The sequence below is a fragment of the Pseudophryne corroboree genome, chromosome 5, assembly GCF_028390025.1.
Source record: "Pseudophryne corroboree isolate aPseCor3 chromosome 5, aPseCor3.hap2, whole genome shotgun sequence".
NCBI classification, from domain to species: Eukaryota; Metazoa; Chordata; class Amphibia; order Anura; family Myobatrachidae; genus Pseudophryne; species Pseudophryne corroboree.
In genome coordinates, this window is record NC_086448.1 from 107,625,215 (window position 1) to 107,645,803 (window position 20,589).

The window sequence follows — 20,589 nt, forward strand, 5'->3', positions numbered from 1 at the left end:
TCACACTGCCTCCAAACAGCTCCCCCTCCTTACAGATCACACTGCCTCCACACAGCCCCCCCCCTCCTTACAGATCACACTGCCTCCACACAGCCCCCCCTTCTTACAGATCACACTGCCTCCACACAGCCCCCCCCCCCTCCTTACAGATCACACTGCCTAAAACAGCCCCCCTCCTTACAGATCACACTGCCTCCACACAGCCCCCCCTCCTTACAGATCACACTGCCTCCACACAGCCCCCCCTCCTTACAGATCACACTGCCTCCACACAGCCCCCCTCCTTACAGATCACACTGCCACCACACAGCCCCCCTCCTTACAGATCACACTGCCTCCACACAGCCCCCCCTCCTTACAGATCACACTGCCTCCACACAGCCCCCCTCCTTACAGATCACACTGCCTCCACACAGCCCCCCTCCTTACAGATCACACTGCCACCACACAGCCCCACTCCTTACAGATCACACTGCCTCCACACAGCCCCCCTCCTTACAGATCACACTGCCTCCACACAGCCCCCCCACCTTACAGATCACACTGCCTCCACACATCCCCCCCCTCCTTACAGATCACACTGCCTCCACACAGCCCCCCCCCACCTTACAGATCACACTGCCTCCACACAGCCCCCTTCCTTACAGATCACACTGCCCCCACCCAGCCCCCCTCCTTACAGATCACACTGCCTCCACCCAGCCCCCCCCTCCTTACAGATCACACTGCCTCCACACAGCGCCTCCCCCCCTTACAGATCACACTGCCTCCACACAGCCCCCCCACTTTACAGATCACACTGCCTCCACACAGCCCCCCTCCTTACAGATCACACTGCCTCCACACAGCCCCCCTCCTTAGAGATCACACTGCCTCCACGCAGCCCCCATCCTTACAGATCACACTGCCTCCACGCAGCCCCCATCCTTACAGATCACACTGCCTCCACACAGCCCCCCTCCTTACAGATCACACTGCCTCCACACAGCCCCCCTCCTTACAGATCACAATGCCTCCACACAGCCCCCCCACTTTACAGATCACACTGCCTCCACACAGCCCCCCTCCTTACAGATCACACTGCCACCACACAGCCCCACTCCTTACAGATCACACTGCCTCCACACAGCCCCCCTCCTTACAGATCACACTGCCTCCACACAGCCCCCCCCACCTTACAGATCACACTGCCTCCACACAGCCCCCTTCCTTACAGATCACACTGCCTCCACCCAGCCCCCCTCCTTGCAGATCACACTGCCTCCACCCAGCCCCCCCTCCTTACAGATCACACTGCCTCCACCCAGCCCCCCCTCCTTACAGATCACACTGCCTCCACACAGCGCCCCCCCTCCTTACAGATCACACTGCCTCCACACAGCCCCCCCACTTTTTTTTTTTAATAGAGTAATTTTTATTCCACATCATAATAAAGATACAGACATTTCAGTTTACACTGGGAAACATATTTGGAGTATCACAAAATTCTGAGTCAATCTCTGTTTACATTCAATTATTTTCCATTATAACGGTATACTTGTATGACTGACATTCCCCGCGTTGTTATTCCCGTGCGGTCATCCCGCATTATGCATAATATTGGATGTCTGTATACAGGTCTTGATTCACATACTTAACATTTTAGATATTTTCTCCCCACACTTTTTAGTGTGATTTCTCATCTAATGGGCCATACATAGCCCACAACCCCACTACCCCCAAACTAAACCCTCTATAACAAACTCAAGCCTAATCAAGCTAAGATATACATGGTGTGGTGTGGCAGTTGAATAGTTAACCAGCTACATTAAAGGGGAGACTCAGGGAGACAAAAAGCTCGGCCCGACGCCCTGGGGCCCAAACAACCCCTCCGCAGCGAGAGCCAATGCCTTCTAACTTTGAAGGGCAAGAGAGGAGTATGTGGAGGTGATCCAAGGAGACCATATCTTCTCGTATCTGGTGAGAGCATTATATTTCATATATACATAGCGTTCTTTTAATAGGGTATCGTTTACCAAATTTGTGAAAGCAAGTATCGTGGGGGGACGCGTGGCCATCCATGTCCGCGCGATGCACACTTTTGCAAGCGCGCACACACTACGGGCATACATGCCTTCCCATCGGGACCCAGAGTCAGAGTCGCCCACCCCCAAAATGCAAAATCTCGGAGTCAGTAATCCTCTCGATATTCCCGTATGTTCCAGAATCGACCCGACCCCAGCCCAGAACACCTGCAGCATTGGGCATTCCCATATGAGGTGCCAGAATGTGCCTCCAGCAGCCCCGCACTTGGGGCAATCATCAGTACTATCAGACCTGAATCTGGCCAGCCTGCTCGGTGTCATGTATGATCTATGCAGAATGAAAAGCTGTATCTGTTGAAACCGCAGCGATTTAGTGACCTGGCTCGGGTTACCCAGAGCTCCTTCCCAGTCCTCCCCGTCCATGGGACCCAAGTCACACTCCCATTTTCCCCTAAGATTCGAGAGCGGGTCCGCATGTAGTGTTTGAAGAAGGTACGAGTAGGTGAAGGAGATCACCTTAACTCGACCCAGTGAAGTAAGAAATGTTTTTATGGGGAAAGGGGAGAGCGCCGGGGGGGAATCTCCGAATTGCGCCTGCAAGGCATGCCTGAGCTGTAAGAATCTGTACAAGTGAGAGTTTGGGAGTCCAAACTCCTCCTTCAGTTGCTGAAATGATTTCAATGTACCGTCATCGTATAACTGGGACAGCGAGACTATCGAATATGGAGCCCATACCTCCCTGCCCTCTAGGGACCTCAGTTCGTTAAGCAGTGTGGAGTGCCATAGGGGAGTATCCGGGTCGATACCTTCATACCCGAGCATGCCCCTTAATGCCAGCCATATCTTCATTGCCTGAAAGATGATAGGAGGTGAGAGTCTAGAAGGAATACCCCCCACCATGACCTGTGCCGGGGAGAGATCCGGGTAATAACACCGAAGGAACGCCCGGCCCAGCTCCGCCCCCTCCCTTCCTTGGAGCCACATACCGATATGCGATAATTGAGCAGCATAGTAGTACAGTTGGAAGTGGGGCAAGGCCAGGCCGCCGTCCCTTTTCTGTCTGGTGAGAGTGGTCCACTTTATTCTAGGTCTTTTGTTGGCCCATATCAAGGACGTCAGGACACTATTTAGTCTCCTGAAGAAGACTGGGAAGATGTATACTGGGGACTGCAATAGAACATATAGTAGTTTAGGCAGAACTACCATTTTAATGAGGCCGACCCTACCCGTCATTGTCAGTGGTAGTTTACACCAAGCTCTCGATTTGCGCACTATTGTTTGTACAAGAGGGTCAAGGTTTAGGGGCACAAAGTCTGCTGGGTTGTTAGTAATTAGAATCCCGAGGTACTTAAACTGGGTTGTCCAACCCAGCGGTAGGGCCATTTTCGGTACCTGAGGGGGGGGACCTATAATGGGCATAATAACTGATTTAGACCAGTTTATGCGGAGTCCCGAGTACCCACCAAAGGTCTCGATGACCCGCAGTGCAGCGGGCATCTCCACCGCATAGTCTCGAAGGAACAATAGCAGGTCGTCCGCATAAAGGGCTATTTTATCAGTACAGGAACCCGTACCTATTCCCTCAATGTCCGGTTGCGACCTGATCAAGCAAGCGAGGGGCGCTATGGCAAACAGGGCAGGAGAGAGGGGGCATCCCTGTCTGGTGCCCCGTGTCAAAGGTAAGGAGGAGGAAATATAGCCGTTTACCAGGGCCGTGGCTCGTGGATTCTGATATAGCAGTTTAATCCATTTAATAAAGTTTGGGCCAAAGCCCATGCTCCTCAGGACTCCCCACAGGTAAGGCCACTCGACGCTGTCGAACGCCTTGGCTGCATCCAAAGAGACCACAACCGCGTCCGAGGGGAAGTCTCGAGGAGCCTGCAAAATGGTGTATAGCCTGCGTAAGTTAATGGATGTGGATTTCCCAGGCATGAAGCCTGTTTGATCCGGGTGTATTATAGATTCAATCACTAGGTTGAGCCGGACCGCAAGAATTTTCGCCAAGATTTTGGCATCAGTGGGGATAAGGGATATCGGCCTGTAGGACTCCAGCAGCTTGGGGTCCTTACCAGGTTTGGGAAGCAGTATGAGAATCGCCTCGGACATTGAGGGAGGAAGGCTGTTAGCGGAAAACATTTCATCGTACGTGTTGAGCAGCTGAGGACCAAAGAACTTAATATATTGTTTATATAGTTCGGCGGGTATGCCGTCGCTACCCGGGGACTTACCACCAGGAGACGCCCCAACCGCCGACGTCACTTCCTCCAAGGTCAGAGGCGCCTCCAAGGCGTCCCTGGCCTCGGGGGAGAGTCTAGAAAGGGGAATATTTGTCAGGTACAGGTCTAATTCCTCCATGGTACATGTCAGTCGACTATCGTATACCTCCCTGAAGTAACCACGGAACATTTGTGCCATGTCAGGAGTGGCATCCACCAAGGAGCCGTCGGAGTCAATCAGCTGCGCTATTGTGGTCCCAGGTCGATCGTAATGCACTAAGTGGGCCAGCAAGCTACCTGGCCTGTCCGCCTGCATATAGATGTTAGTGGCCCTAAACAAAAGGGAACGTGCATTTTTGTCTGCGAGGTGAGCCAGCCAGGCCTCCTGAGCCACCAGCCAGCATGCCCTCAGCGCGGGGGTGCCCTCAGTCAGGTATCGCGTCTCCCGATCCCTACACTCTGTCTCAAGCTGTCTTTCCATTGCTCTACTAGCCACCTTGCAGGCAGCAATTTTGCCAATCAATGTGCCTCGCAAATGTGCTTTAAATGCATCCCAAACAACCGGGGCCGGGGCTGATCCCACATTAACCGCAAAAAATCCCTCCCATGTGGACACCAGATCCGGGCAGTCGCCCAGCTGGGCAAGCCAAGATGGGTGCAGCCGCCAATATGACTGTCCCCTCTGACATTCCCCATCTATTGAGAGCACCAGGGGCGAATGATCGGACACCCCCCGTGCTTCGTAATGAACACCCGTCACACCAGGCAGAAGCCCAGGTGAGACCAGGGCCAGGTCGATTCCGGAAAAAGAGCCATGTGTACCCGAGTAGCATGAGTATTGCCGAAGACCAGGATTCCTAATCCTCCAGACATCTACCCACTGCATACTATCTAGAAAATCTGCAAATTTAGATCCAGATGAGATTAAACCACCCCCCGTCCCTTGATCTCGAGGAGCCCTCCATCTGTCCAAAGAGGCATCCAACACAGCGTTGAAGTCCCCCAGGCAGATGACAGGGGTGTGGGGGGAGGAGGCAACAAATGAGGCGGCCTTTTGCAGGACATCATATGAAAAGGGGGGGGGAACATACACAGACAATAGGAAAATATTACGTGAGAATAATTTACCTTCTATGAACACGTATCTACCATGTGGATCTGTATTTACCCTTATCATTTCGAACTGTACGGTCCTCTTAATCATTACCGACACCCCTCGGGAATAAGAGGAGTGCGAGGAATGATATGCCCACCCCACCCAAGGCCTGCGGAGCGACAACAGCCTGTTTCCCTCCAAATGAGTTTCACTTAGGCAAATGATATCCGGGCCATATTTCTTGATCATTTTAAATACTAAGGATCGCTTTACCTTGTTGTTGATGCCCCGGACATTCCACGCCAAGATTTTTAAGGGAGGCATGTCGGCCAAGTCATCAACAGGGGTACAGCGCTCCAATCAACCCCCCACCCACCCCGCCCTCCACTCAGGTAATCGTGTCTCTCGCTGGCCCCGGACCCCGAACCAAACCCCTGAAAACCATGCGAATCTACCACACCCTCCGAATAGCAAATATATAGGCTTCGTAAATACAAAACAAAAAACAGAAGAAAAACTGCTGAGGGGCCAACAACTGCCCCCAACCATCCCCCCACCCCGTATACCTCCCCGAACTGTGGCATACCCATATCCCTAACCGAACTCTAGCCCTGGAGATCCCAAAGCCTACGGCAACACTGTACTAGGCGTACAGATCAAACAACCCCAATACCTAAACCTTTGTACGTTTATACGTTTAGAACTCTTCTCAGCAAAGTCCAGAACCACTAAACGAGAGGGAGCTCCCTGGACTTATACTTGCAGAATGTAGGCCCATAAAAGGGAGGACGACCCGATGTCAGTCTGGATCCAGCTGGCGGGCCCCCGGAGCATATCTGTCCAGCCAGGATGCCGCTTCCCTGGGCGAGCCGAAGAATTTGGTCTCCCCGTCTGCTATCACACGCAACCTAGATGGAAACAGCATCGAGTAGGATAGGTTCAGGTCACGAAGACGTCGCTTTATGGGAAGAAACTGAGCTCGATCTTTTTGAACGTCCGCTGCAAAGTCCGGAAATGCCGACACCCGGACTCCATTCCGGGTTAGAGGGCCCTTCACGCGTCCCAAGCGCAGGACAGAGTCCCGATCCTTATAGTGCAGGAATTTTGCTATAAAAGTTCGTGGTGGGGCGCCTGGGGGTAAAGGCCGGAAGGGCACGCGGTGAGCCCGTTCCACTGCAAACTGAGAGGTAAAGGATTCAGCACCGTATGCCTCTTTTAGCCAGGATTCCAAGAAATCTTCGGGGTGTGCCCCTTCTTCCTTTTCGGGGAGGCCCACAAACCGCACATTATTTCTGCGGAGTCTGCCCTCCATGTCCAGGAGTTTGGTTTGCAACGTTGCGACTTGTTGTGTGACTGCAGACACCGATCTCTGTAGAGGGCCACTGAGGTCTTCCAGATTGGACACCCTTGTCTCGGTTTCGCCCACCCTCTCCCGCACTCGCTGGACATCCTGTCGTAGCAGAGATAGATCACACTGCACCTTCTCCATCTTGTCCGACAGACGCTGTTCACTAGCCGCTATGGCCTCCAGGACCTGCTGAATGGAATGAGCAGATGGCTGTGCGTTCCCCCCGGAGTCGGCCCCAGCCGATGGGTCCGCTCCGGCTGGGGGGGAGAGCTTAGGAGATGTCTGTGTCGACTGGGATGCAGGCTGTCGGGCAAACTTCTCCAGTTTAGCCGCGGCCGCACTCTGGCCGCCTTTCACCATCTTGTTAGGGCCCGGCACTATTTGAGAGTCCCAATATTCAGTGTCAAAAAATATATATCAGTGGGCAGTAGGTGCAATATCAACAGCACTCCAGACCCTGAGGTATCCAGCCTTTATGTTGAAGGGAGAAGGGGGACCAGGGGGGTCCAATGGTATAGATAAATATGTCCAGCGTGTGGTTTTATATAGGCAATATGCAGGGCAGCTGGGACAAAGTCCAGACCTCCAACCCAGTACACACTGTACCTTGTTGTGAGTAGTTGTATAGGGAGCTGCAGGTAAAATGGCCGCCCAGCTCTCAGATCTCTCCCCCCTCTCTCACTGCACCAGCCTTCAGGGGTATATGATATTTTGTTTGTGGAGCCCTGGGGGTGCAGGAGTGTGATGCCGCTCTCCCTCTGCGCCGCCGGCCGCTGTGGTCGTTCCGGGCGCTCGATCTTGTGCGCGCGCGCACGCGCCCGACGGAGCTCCAAACTTGAGGCCGGGGACTGAGCTGCGGCCTAGGCCCGGATTCCGGGCGGCCGCCGACGCGAGCAGGGAGCGCTCGTACGGATCCACGCAGCGCCCACCGCCTTCCCAGTACCTTCATGCAGGAGAGGAGACTGGAGGAGACCAGAAACAGAGCCCCAGGATTTTGACAGGATTTATTTTCCAGGGAGCTCCTCGGTTCTGCTACCTAGTCTCTTGCCGCCGTGGCCACGCCCCCAGCCCCCCCACTTTACAGATCACACTGCCTCCACACAGCCCCCCTCCTTAGAGATCACACTGCCTCCACGCAGCCCCCCTCCTTACAGATCACACTGCCTCCACACAGCCCCCCTCCTTACAGATCACAATGCCTCCACACAGCCCCCCACTTTACAGATCACACTGCCTCCACACAGCCCCCCACTTTACAGATCACACTGCCTCCACACAGCCCCCCTCCTTAGAGATCACACTGCCTCCACACAGCCCCCCTCCTTACAGATCACACTGCCTCCACACAGCCCCCCTCCTTACACATCACAATGCCTCCACACAGCCCCCCACTTTACAGATCACACTGCCTCCACACAGCCCCCCCACTTTACAGATCACACTGCCTCCACACAGCCCCCCACCCTCCTTACAGATCACACTGCCTCCACACAGCCCCCCTCCTTACAGATCACACTGCCTCCACACAGCCCCCCTCCTTACAGATCACACTGCCTCCACACAGCCCCCCTCCTTACAGATCACACTGCCTCCACACAGCCCCCCCACTTTACAGATCACACTGCCTCCACACAGCCCCCCCACTTTACAGATCACACTGCCTCCACACAGCCCCCCCTCCTTACAGATCACACTGCCTCCACACAGCCCCCCCTCCTTACAGATCACACTGCCTCCACACAGCCCCCCCCTCCTTACAGATCACACTGCCTCCACACAGCCCCCCTCCTTACAGATCACAATGCCTCCACACAGCCCCCCTCCTTACAGATCGCACTGCCTCCACACAGCCCCCCCCCTCCTTACAGATCACACTGCCTCCACACAGCCCCCCTCCTTACAGATCACAATGCCTCCACACAGCCCCCCTCCTTACAGATCACACTGCCTCCACACAGCTCCCCTCCTTACAGATCACACTGCCTCCACACAGCCCCCCCCACTTTACAGATCACACCGCCTCCACACAGCCCCCCTCCCTCCTTACAGATCACACTGCCTCCACACAGCCCCCCTCCTTACAGATCACACTGCCTCCACACAGCCCCCCTCCTTACAGATCACACTGCCTCCACACAGCCCCCCTCCTTACAGATCACACTGCCTCCACACAGCCCCCCCACTTTACAGATCACACTGCCTCCACACAGCCCCCCCACTTTACAGATCACACTGCCTCCACACAGCCCCCCCTCCTTACAGATCACACTGCCTCCACACAGCCCCCCTCCTTACAGATCACAATGCCTCCACACAGCCCCCCTCCTTACAGATCACAATGCCTCCACACAGCCCCCCTCCTTACAGATCACACTGCCTCCACACAGCCCCCCCTCCTTACAGATCACACTGCCTCCACAGAGCCCCCCCCTCCTTACAGATCACACTGCCTCCACACAGCTCCCCTCCTTACAGATCACACTGCCTCCACACAGCCCCCCCTCCTTACAGATCACACTGCCTCCACACAGCCCCCCTCCTTACAGATCACAATGCCTCCACACAGCCCCCCTCCTTACAGATCACACTGCCTCCACACAGCTCCCCTCCTTACAGATCACACTGCCTCCACACAGCCCCCCCTCCTTACAGATCACAATGCCTCCACACAGCCCCCCTCCTTACAGATCACAATGCCTCCACACAGCCCCCCTCCTTACAGATCACACTGCCTCCACACAGCTCCCCTCCTTACAGATCACACTGCCTCCATACAGCACCCCCTCCTTACAGATCACACTGCCTCCACACAGCCCCCCTCCTTACAGATCACACTGCCTCCACACAGCCCCCCTCCTTACAGATCACACTGCCTCCATACAGCACCCCCTCCTTACAGATCACACTGCCTCCACACAGCCCCCCCTCCTTACAGATCACACTGCCTCCACAGAGCCCCCCCCTCCTTACAGATCACACTGCCTCCACACAGCTCACCTCCTTACAGATCACACTGCCTCCACACAGCCCCCCCTCCTTACAGATCACACTGCCTCCACACAGCCCCCCTCCTTACAGATCGCACTGCCTCCACACAGCCCCCCTCCTTACAGATCACACTGCCTCCACACAGCACCCCCTCCTTACAGATCACACTGCCTCCACACAGCCCCCCTCCTTACAGATCACACTGCCTCCACACAGCCCCCCTCCTTACAGATCACACTGCCACCACACAGCTCCCCTCCTTACAGATCACACTGCCTCCACACATCCCCCCTCGTTACAGATCACACTGCCTCCACACAGCCCCCCTCCCTCCTTACAGATCACACTGCCTCCACACAGCCCCCCTCCTAACAGATCACACTGCCTCCACACAGCCCCCCTCCTTACAGATCACACTGCCTCCACACAGCCCCCCTCCTTACAGATCACAATGCCTCCACAGTGTGCCATAGGGTAATAATAAATGGCACAGAGGGGGCACAGGGTAACACATGGGACAGTGGGGAAACACATGGAACATGGTAATACATACTGTAGTTCAGGGGGGCACAGGGTACCAGATGGCACAAGTAGTTACAGGGTAACATATGGCATAGGGTAATGCATAGCACAGGGTGGCATAGGGTAACACATGGCACAGGCTAATGCATAGCAGATGGTGGCACAAGATAACACATGGCACGGGACACAGGTTAACACGTATCACGGGGTAACACATGGCACATGGGGCACAGGCTAGTACATAGCACAGGAGGGCACAGGGTAACACATGGCACCGGGAGGTACAAGGTAATAGATGGCAAAGTATAGGCACAGGTTAAATGATATCACAGGGGGGCACAGGCTAACACGCAGCATGTGGGGTCAGGGTAACACATGGCACAATGGGGCACAGGCAAACAAATAGGACAAGGGGTCAAAGGGTAACTCATGGCACAGGGTAACAACCTGACTGTCAGGGTGGCAGCACAGTACCCTAGTGTAGACACAGTCCCACCTAAACCAGGGCAGTTGGGGGGGCTTGAATGCAGCATAGACTAATTTACTTCCAATGGAGTGAAGATCAGTGATATTAGCAGCAGAGGGGTCTATGTACTAAGCCTTGGAGAGAGATAAAGTGGATCGAGATAAAGTACCAACCAATCAGCTCCTAAATCCCATGTTATAGGCTGGGTTTGAAAAATGAAAGTTAAGGAGCTGATTGATGCTGATAGTTTAAATCCGTCCACTTTATCTCTCTCCAAGGCTTAATACATAGACCCCTGTCTGACTTTTGTGCGCAGTGAGACAGAAAAAATTAAGTATAGCTTTTGAGGAGACAGGGCTATGCTGACAACTATAGTGAGGCAGAGCATTACAGTGTACCTAGGGCTATAACTCTCACATACTTATATATTTTTTCTCTGACCTCCTAGTGGATGCTGGGAACTCCGTAAGGACCATGGGGAATAGCGGCTCCACAGGAGACTGGGCACAAAAGTAAAAGCTTTAGGACTACCTGGTGTGCACTGGCTCCTCCCCCTATGACCCTCCTCCGAGCCTCAGTTAGATTTTTGTGCCCGGCCGAGAAGGGTGCACACTAGGGGCTCTCCTGAGCTTCTTAGTGAAAGTTTAAGTTTAGTTTTTTTATTTTCAGTGAGACCTGCTGGCAACAGGCTCACTGCATCGTGGGACTAAGGGGAGAAGAAGCGAACTCACCTGAAGTGCAGAGTGGATTGGGCTTCTTAGGCTACTGGACACCATTAGCTCCAGAGGGACCGAACACAGGCCCAGCCTCGGAGCTCGGTCCCAGAGCCGCGCCGCCGGCCCCCTTACAGAGCCAGAAGCAAGAAGAGGTCCGGAAAAATCGGCGGCAGAAGACATCAGTCTTCAACAAGGTAGCGCACAGCACTGCAGCTGTGCGCCATTGTTACTCAGGCACACTTCACACTCCGGTCACTGAGGGTGCAGGGCGCTAGGGGGGGGCGCCCTGAGCAGCAATGTAAAACACCTTGGCTGGCATAAATACACCACATATAACCCCCAGGGCTATATGGATGTATTTTAACCCCTGCCAGAACTCACCTAAAAAGCGGGAGAAAAGGCAGCCGAGAAGGGGGCGGAGCCTATCTCCTCAGCACACGGGCGCCATTTTCCATCACAGCTCCGCTGGAAGGACGTCTCCCTGACTCTCCCCTGCAGTCCTGCACTACAGACAAGGGTAAAAAAGAGAGGGGGGCACTAATTTGGTGCAGTTTTGATACTAACAGCAGCTATAACGGGAAAAGCACATTTTATAGTGGTATTCCTGTCTATATATAGCGCTCTGGTGTGTGCTGGCATACTCTCCCTCTGTCTCCCCAACGGGCTAGTGGGGTCCTGTCCTCTATCAGAGCATTCCCTGTGTGTGTGCGGTGTGTCGGTACGATTGTGTCGACATGTTTGAGGAGGAAAATTAGATGGAGGCGGAGCAATTGCCTATTATACAGTTGTCACCCCCTAGGGAGTCGACACCTGAGTGGATGAGCTTATGGAAGGAATTGCGTGATAGTGTCAGCTCTTTACGACAGACAGTTGACGACATGAGACAGCCGGCTACTCAGCTTGTGCCTGTCCAGGGGTCTCAAACGCCATCAGGGGCTTTAAAACGCCCGTTACCTCAAATGGCAGACACAGACACGGATACTGACTCCAGTGTCGATGATGAGGAGACATACGTGACTTCCACTAGGGCCACACGTTACATGATTGAAGCAATGAAAAATGTATTGCATATTTCTGATAATACAAGTACCACTAAAAAGGGTATTATGTTTGGTGAGAAAAAACTGCCTGTAGTTTTTCCTGTATCCGAGGAATTAAATAAAGTGTGTGATGAGGCGTGGGTTTCCCCCGATAAAAAACTGATAATTCCTAAAAGGTTATTGGCATCGTACCCTTTCCCGCCAGAGGATAGGACACGTTGGGAAACACCCCCTAGGGTGGATAAAGCGCTCACACGCTTGTCTAAACAGGTAGCACTACCCTCTCCTGATACGGCCGCCCTAAAGGAACCTGCCGATAGAAAGCTGGAGAATATCCTAAAATGTATATACTCTCACACGGGTGTTATACTGCGACCAGCAATCGCCTCAGCCTGGATGTGCAGTGCGGGCCTGGCGTGGTCGGATTCCCTGACTGAAAATATTGATACCCTAGATAGGGACAGTATATTACTGACTATAGAGCATTTGAAGGATGCATTTCTATATATGCGTGATGCACAGAGGGATATTTGCCGACTGGCATCAAGAGTTAGCGTGCTGTCCATTTCTGCAAGAAGAGGTTTATGGACGCGGCAGTGGTCAGGCGATGCGGATTCTAAAAGGCACATGGAAGTATTGCCTTATAAGGGGGAGGAGTTATTTGGGGTAGGTCTATCAGACCTGGTAGCCACGGCAACTGCTGGAAAATCCACATTTTTGCCCCAGGTAGCTTCTCAACCTAAGAAGACGCCGTATTATCAGGCGCAGTCCTTTCGGCCCCATAAGGGCAAGCGGGCAAAAGGCGCCTCATTTCTGCCCCGTGGCAGAGGGAGAGGGAAAAGGCTGCGACAAACAGCCAGTTCCCAGGAACAAAAGCCCTCTCCCGCCTCCGCAAAGTCCTCAGCATGACGCTGGGGCTTTACAAGCGGACTCAGGCACGGTGGGGGCCCGTCTCAAGAAGTTCAGTGCGCAGTGGGCCCACTCGCAAGTGGACCCCTGGATCCTTCAAGTGGTATCTCAGGGGTACAAATTGGAATTCGAGACGTCTCCCCCTCGCCGTTTTCTAAAGTCTGCTTTACCGACGTCTCCCTCAGACAGGGAGGCAGTATTGGAAGCCATTCACAAGCTGTATTCCCAGCAGGTGATAATCAAGGTACCCCTCCTACAACAGGGAAAGGGGTACTATTCCACACTATTTGTGGTACCGAAGCCGGACGGCTCGGTGAGACCAATTTTAAACCTAAAATCCTTGAACACTTACATACAAAGGTTCAAATTCAAGATGGAGTCACTCAGAACAGTGATTGCAAACCTGGAAGAAGGGGACTATATGGTGTCTCTGGACATCAAAGATGCTTACCTACATGTCCCAATTTACCCTTCTCACCAAGGGTACCTCAGGTTTGTGGTACAGAACTGTCACTATCCGTTTCAGACGCTGCCGTTTGGATTGTCCACGGCACCCCGGGTCTTTACCAAGGTAATGGCCGAAATGATGATACTCCTTCAAAGGAAGGGAGTTTTAGTTATCCCTTACTTGGACGATCTCCTGATAAGGGCAAGATCCAGGGAACAGTTGGAAGTCGGGGTAGCACTATCTCAGATAGTGCTGCGCCAGCACGGTTGGATTCTCAATATTCCAAAATCACAGCTGATCCCGACGACACGCCTTCTATTCCTAGGAATGATCCTGGACACAGTCCAGAAAAAGGTGTTTCTCCCGGAGGAGAAAGCCAGGGAGTTATCCGAACTAGTCAGAAATCTCCTAAAACCAGGCCAAGTCTCAGTGCATCAATGCACAAGGGTCCTGGGAAAAATGGTGGCTTCTTGCGAAGCAATCCCATTCGGCAGATTCCACGCAAGAACCTTCCAGTGGGATCTGCTAGACAAATGGTCCGGGTCGCATCTTCAGATGCATCAGCGGATAATCTTGTCACCAAGGACAAGGGTGTCTCTCCTGTGGTGGTTGCAGAGTGCTCATCTTCTAGAGGGCCGCAGATTCGGCATTCAGGACTGGGTCCTGGTGACCACGGATGCCAGCCTGAGAGGCTGGGGAGCAGTCACACAGGGAAGGAATTTCCAGGGCTTGTGGTCAAGCCTGGAGACATTACTTCACATAAATATCCTGGAGCTAAGGGCCATCTACAGGCGTCCCGCCTCAACAAAAAACTAGACAGGTATTGCGCCAGGTCAAGGTACCCTCAGGCAATAGCTGTGGACGCTCTGGTAACACCGTGGGTGTACCAGTCAGTGTATGTGTTCCCTCCTCTGCCTCTAATACCCAAGGTACTGAGAATCATAAGAAGGAGAGGAGTAAGGACTATACTCGTGGCTCCGGATTGGCCAAGAAGGACTTGGTACCCGGAACTTCAAGAGATGCTCACAGAGGACCCGTGGCCTCTACCTCTAAGAAAGGACCTGCTCCAGCAGGGACCCTGTCTGTTCCAAGATTTACCGCGGCTGCGTTTGACGGCATGGCGGTTGAACGCCGGATCCTAAAGGAAAAAGGCATTCCGGATGAAGTCATCCCTACCCTGATAAAAGCCAGGAAGGATGTAACCGTACAGCATTATCACCGTATTTGGCGTAAATATGTTGCGTGGTGCGAGGCCAGGAAGGCCCCTACAGAGGAATTTCAACTGTGTCGTTTCCTGCATTTCCTGCAAACAGGACTGTCTATGGGCCTAAAATTAGGGTCCATTAAGGTTCAAATTTCGGCCCTGTCGATTTTCTTCCAGAAAGAACTGGCTTCAGTTCCTGAAGTTCAGACGTTTGTCAAGGGGGTACTGCATACACAGCCTCCTTTTGTGCCTCCAGTGGCACCTTGGGATCTCAATGTAGTTTTGGGATTCCTAAAATCACATTGGTTTGAACCACTCTCCACTGTAGACTTAAAATATCTCACTTGGAAAGTGGTAATGCTGTTAGCCCTGGCTTTAGCCAGGCGTGTCTCAGGATTGGCGGCTTTATCCTATAAAAGCCCTTACCTAATTTTTCATGCGGACAGGGCAGAATTGAGGACTCGTCCTCAATTTCTCCCTAAGGTGGTTTCAGCGTTTCACTTGAACCAGCCTATTGTGGTACCTGCGGCTACTAGGGACTTGGAGGACTCCAAGTTGCTGGACGTAGTCAGGGCCCTGAAAATATATGTTTCCAGGACGGCTGGAGTCAGGAAATCTGACTCGCTGTTTATTCTGTATGCACCCAACAAGCTGAGTGCTCCTGCTTCTAAGCAAACTATTGCTCGTTGGATTTGTAGTACAATTCAGCTTGCACATTCTGTGGCAGGCCTGCCACAGCCAAAATCTGTAAAAGCCCATTCCACAAGGAAGGTGGGCTCATCTTGGGCGGCTGCCCGAGGGGTCTCGGCTTTACAACTTTGCCGAGCAGCTACTTGGTCAGGGGCAAACACGTTTGCTAAATTCTACAAATTTGATACCCTGGCTGAGGAGGACCTTGAGTTCTCTCATTCGGTGCTGCAGAGTCATCCGCACTCTCCCGCCCGTTTGGGAGCTTTGGTATAATCCCCATGGTCCTTACGGAGTTCCCAGCATCCACTAGGACGTCAGAGAAAATAAGAATTTACTTACCGATAATTCTATTTCTCGTAGTCCGTAGTGGATGCTGGGCGCCCATCTCAAGTGCGGATTGTCTGCAATACTTGTACATAGTTATTGTTACAAAAATTGGGTTATTATTGTTGTGAGCCATCTTTTCAGAGGCTCCTCTGTTATCATACTGTTAACTGGGTTCAGATCACAGGTTGTACGGTGTGATTGGTGTGGCTGGTATGAGTCTTACCCGGGATTCAAAATCCTTCCTTATTGTGTACGCTCGTCCGGGCACAGTATCCTAACTGAGGCTTGGAGGAGGGTCATAGGGGGAGGAGCCAGTGCACACCAGGTAGTCCTAAAGCTTTTACTTTTGTGCCCAGTCTCCTGCGGAGCCGCTATTCCCCATGGTCCTTACGGAGTTCCCAGCATCCACTACGGACTACGAGAAATAGAATTATCGGTAAGTAAATTCTTATTATTTCATTTGAACTAATTAGCTAATGAGAACATGAGTGCAAATAAATTACACAAAGACGTGACTAACCGTAAGAACCAAATCCCTTCTTTAAACTGAAGTGTGAGACGTAATAAGTTCAAGCAGGCATATAGCATTGATCGTCCAGCAGCCAAGTGCATTTGTCTGACAGCGTTGGTATCTGACCTTTTATCAGGGAAATAATAGCTGGTACTTTGTTACACGCCACCAGCATGGTTAGATGGTTTATACGACTGTCAGAAATGCATGGATGCACATGGAGATATATAGGGTCATACAAGTCATGACCTTTTACTCAGATCTGAAGCCGCCTCTGGAGAACACCAAACCCCATAACATGCTGAAGGGCCACACATTGCTCTGAGTGTTTCACTGCTTACTGTCTTTTGTTCATTAGATAAAGTAATCATACAGAATGTGAATACATTTGTCTTTAGGTACATTACCCACCTGGTCACCAATTCCACTGCAGACCTCCACCGTGGCCACGCTTCCTGTCCATAACTGCACAGCGGGTGAGCATGTCTGCAGGACGAGTGGGCAATGCATACCAACCACAAAGTTGTGCGACTTCAGAGAAGACTGTGCAGATGGCTCTGATGAAGCCCACTGTGGTAAGTAACGTACCACTGATACAACGTCAGTTCTGCTGCAGCCTGCTATGTTGTCCTCAGGCTACAGTGACTGTTGTCCCGTCTGATGCAAGGCACACTAGTCCTGATTCAGGTGCAGATAGAGTTAGTATCGCAAGCTGCTTTCCTGGAAGCTGCAGCAATGCTAACATGCTAATGCAGGAGGAGGCGTCTGGTATAAGTAGATGCCTCCTGCATACATGCCAGGGTTGTCTACTCTCCCGGATCCTGTAGGAGACACACCATTTTTTGGGTAGTCCCCGGTACCCCTGGAAGAGTGGGCATCCCTCCCGCATTCTGCCCACTTCCTAGTGAAGGAGGCAGAGTGTAAAGAGAAATACAGTAATTCTGCGATCACTGTTGAGGGGGGAGCGGGACCTATTGCCGCAATTTCATGCTAATTGCACCATTTAGCCCCGCCTCTATGCAAATATCGTCCAATCACAGAAAAGTTCCCATTCAGCGGCGGGGCCTTATGACACTATTAGCCCCATCCCACCCCTAGCCACCGCCCACCTGCTTTCCTCTCCAGGGATCTCCCAGAGAGGTAAGCCTAAATGTAGGCAAGTATGATACATGCGTGATCCTCTGCTGCATCCTAGGACGCAGCATCGGATCACTCTGCCACACCATTGGCCATGTGAGTAACCCTCAGGCCAGCCTCCGCAGCTCCATCACTGAGGCTAGGAAATATCCATCGGAAGACGACCCTGGCCTTGGCACTCTCACGTGGCTATTACCGCCCCCCTCCAAACCTACACGGCTGCATACCGTCAATCACCTGATGTCTGCCACCTCACTGTGTGAAGACGCAGCACCCATACTGCACAGGCGCAGCACGGTTCCTGCATGGGTGTAGTATGGTATGCCGGCAGCCGGGCTCCCGGGGGCCAGCATACCAGCACCGGAATCCCGACCACCGGCATACCGACAGCTGGGCAAGAGCAAATAAGCACCTTGTGGGCTTGCTGCGCTCACCACGCAGTGGGCACGGTGACGCGCTACACGCGCCGCGCTATCTATTCTCCCTCCAGGGGTAGTGGACCCCCTAGTGGACACCCAAGAGGGAGAAAAGGTGTCGGTATGCCGGGTATCGGGATTCTGGCACCGGTATACTGTGCGCCGGGATCCCAACAGCCGGCAAACTGAAGACCACCCTTCCTGCATATGCAGTTTTCCGATAACTGGTATAATGTGTTACCATCGCCACATGAACCTGAATCAGGACCACTGTTTCCAGGCTCTGGGGGTTAATCAGGTTTGTCAGCAAACCAAAAAAGCACACTTATGGGCAAAACCATGTGCACTGCAGGTGGGGCAGATGTAACATTTGCAGAGAGAGTTAGATTTGGGTGGGTTGTATTTTTCTGTGCAGGGTAAATACTGTCTGCTTTATGTTTTCACTGCAATTTAAATTTCAGCTGGAACACACCCCACCCAAATCTAACTCTCTCTGCACATGTTATATCTGCCCCCCCTGCAGAACAAATAGTTTGTCCATTAGTGTGCCTTTTTGGTTTGCTGAATAAGGCCCTATATCCAGTGATTGCATATTTATGCTGTTTTGTTCAAAATTCTGCTTTCTTAAATATTGTAAGCAACAAAATTATAAGAATATTGTGTAAGTTTGAAGATCGTAAATTAACTTTAATCATACTTGCCTACCTGACCCTCTCCAGGAACAGAGCATTTTCTCCCTCATGGACTTTCCTGGTAATGTATGATTGCCATCACCTGTGGTGAGACACCTTTCTTATCAATTAACTAGCTCACCACAGGTGATGGCAATCATACATTACCAGGAAAGTCCAGGAACAGAGCATTTTCTCCCTCATGGAGAGGGTCAGGTAGGCAAGTATGACTTTAATACACACTTGCCTACCTAACCCTCTCCATGAGGGAGAAAATACTCTGTTCCTGGACTTTCCTGGTAATGTATAATTGCCATCACCTGTGGTGAAACACCTTTCTTATCAATTAACTAGCTCACCACAGGTGATGGCAATCATACATTACCAGGAAAGTCCAGGAACAGAGCATTTTCTCCCTCATGGAGAGGGTCAGGTAGGCAAGTATGACTTTAATACACACTTGCCTACCTAACCCTCTCCATGAGGGAGAAAATACTCTGTTCCTGGACTTTCCTGGTAATGTATGATTGCCATCACCTGTGGTGAAACACCTTTCTTATCAATTACCTAGCTCATCACAGGTGATGGCAATCATACATTACCAGGAAAGTCCAGGAACAGAGCATTTTCTCCCTCATGGAGAGGGTCAGGTAGGCAAGTATGCACTGGACCCTCATAACAATGCTTAAACTAAAAAAGAACAAACCAAATATAAAACTAGTGGAGTGAAAGTTTATGTTGAATAATGTAAACTGTAATATTAAAGCATACTTGCCTACCTGACCCTCTCCATGAGGGAGAAAATGCTCTGTTCCTGAACTTTCCTGGTAATGTATGATTGCCATCACCTGTGGTGAAACACCTTTCTTATCAATTAACTAGCTCACCACAGGTGATGGCAATCATACATTACCAGGAAAGTCCAGGAACAGAGCATTTTCTCCCTCATGGAGAGGGTCAGGTAGGCAAGTATGCTTTAATATTACAGTTTACATCATTCAACAAACTTTCACTCCACTAGTTTTATATATGGTTTGTTATTTTTTAGTTTAAGCATTGTTATGAGGGTCCAGTGCATACTTGCCTACCTGACCCTCTCCATGAGGGAGAAAATGCTCTGTTCCTGGACTTTCCTGGTAATGTATGATTGCCATCACCTGTGGTGAGCTAGTTAATTGATAAGAAAGGTGTTTCACCACAGGTGATGGCAATTATACATTACCAGGAAAGTCCAGGAACAGAGCATTTTCTCCCTCATGGAGAGGGTCAGGTAGGCAAGTATGGTCCAGTGTTTTATATGATCCCTCATTAAGCTCAACCGTAGGATGCGGTAAAGTCAGAGAGTATTTTGATACTTGTACTAGTACTCAACTAAGTTCTCCCCAGGATAGATTTCAACCAGATATCGTGGTGGAAGATATTTTGTAAATAATACTTAAATGCAAACAAACGCATATACATACCTCCCAACATGACCCTCTCCAGGAGGGACACAATGCTCTGCTTCTGGACATTTCTCTTAACTTGTGGTTGCCGGCACCTGTTTTGAACAGGTTAATGAATAAGAAAGGTGTTTCAGCACAGGTGATGGCAATCATCAATTAGGAGGGAAGTTCAGGAGCGGAGCATTCGGTCCCTCCTGGAGAGGGTCATGTTGGGAGGTATGTATATAGCCGTGCAAACAGTGTGACCAGCATTAAAGTCTGTATTGCAGTGTAACAGACCAAGAGACTGATGCACAGTTGAATGTACTCTGGTTTGCGGAATGTATCTTGCATGCTGTAACACTGGGCGAACTTCGATACTGAGCATAGACAAGCACGAGCATTGTGAAGACATAATGTGGGTACACACTGATAG

At 51.7% G+C, this 20,589-nt stretch overlaps 1 protein-coding gene across 1 annotated transcript in view; it reads left to right on the forward strand.

Moving 5' to 3' along the window:
• MALRD1 (MAM and LDL receptor class A domain containing 1) overlaps nucleotides 1-20,589 on the forward strand; it is a 1,363,691-nt gene that overhangs the window by 393,454 nt on the left and 949,648 nt on the right. Inside the window, exon 18 of the mRNA XM_063925153.1 lies at nucleotides 16,904-17,080. Coding sequence (XP_063781223.1) covers nucleotides 16,904-17,080 — 177 coding nt within the window. The remainder of the gene's footprint in view (nucleotides 1-16,903; nucleotides 17,081-20,589) is intronic.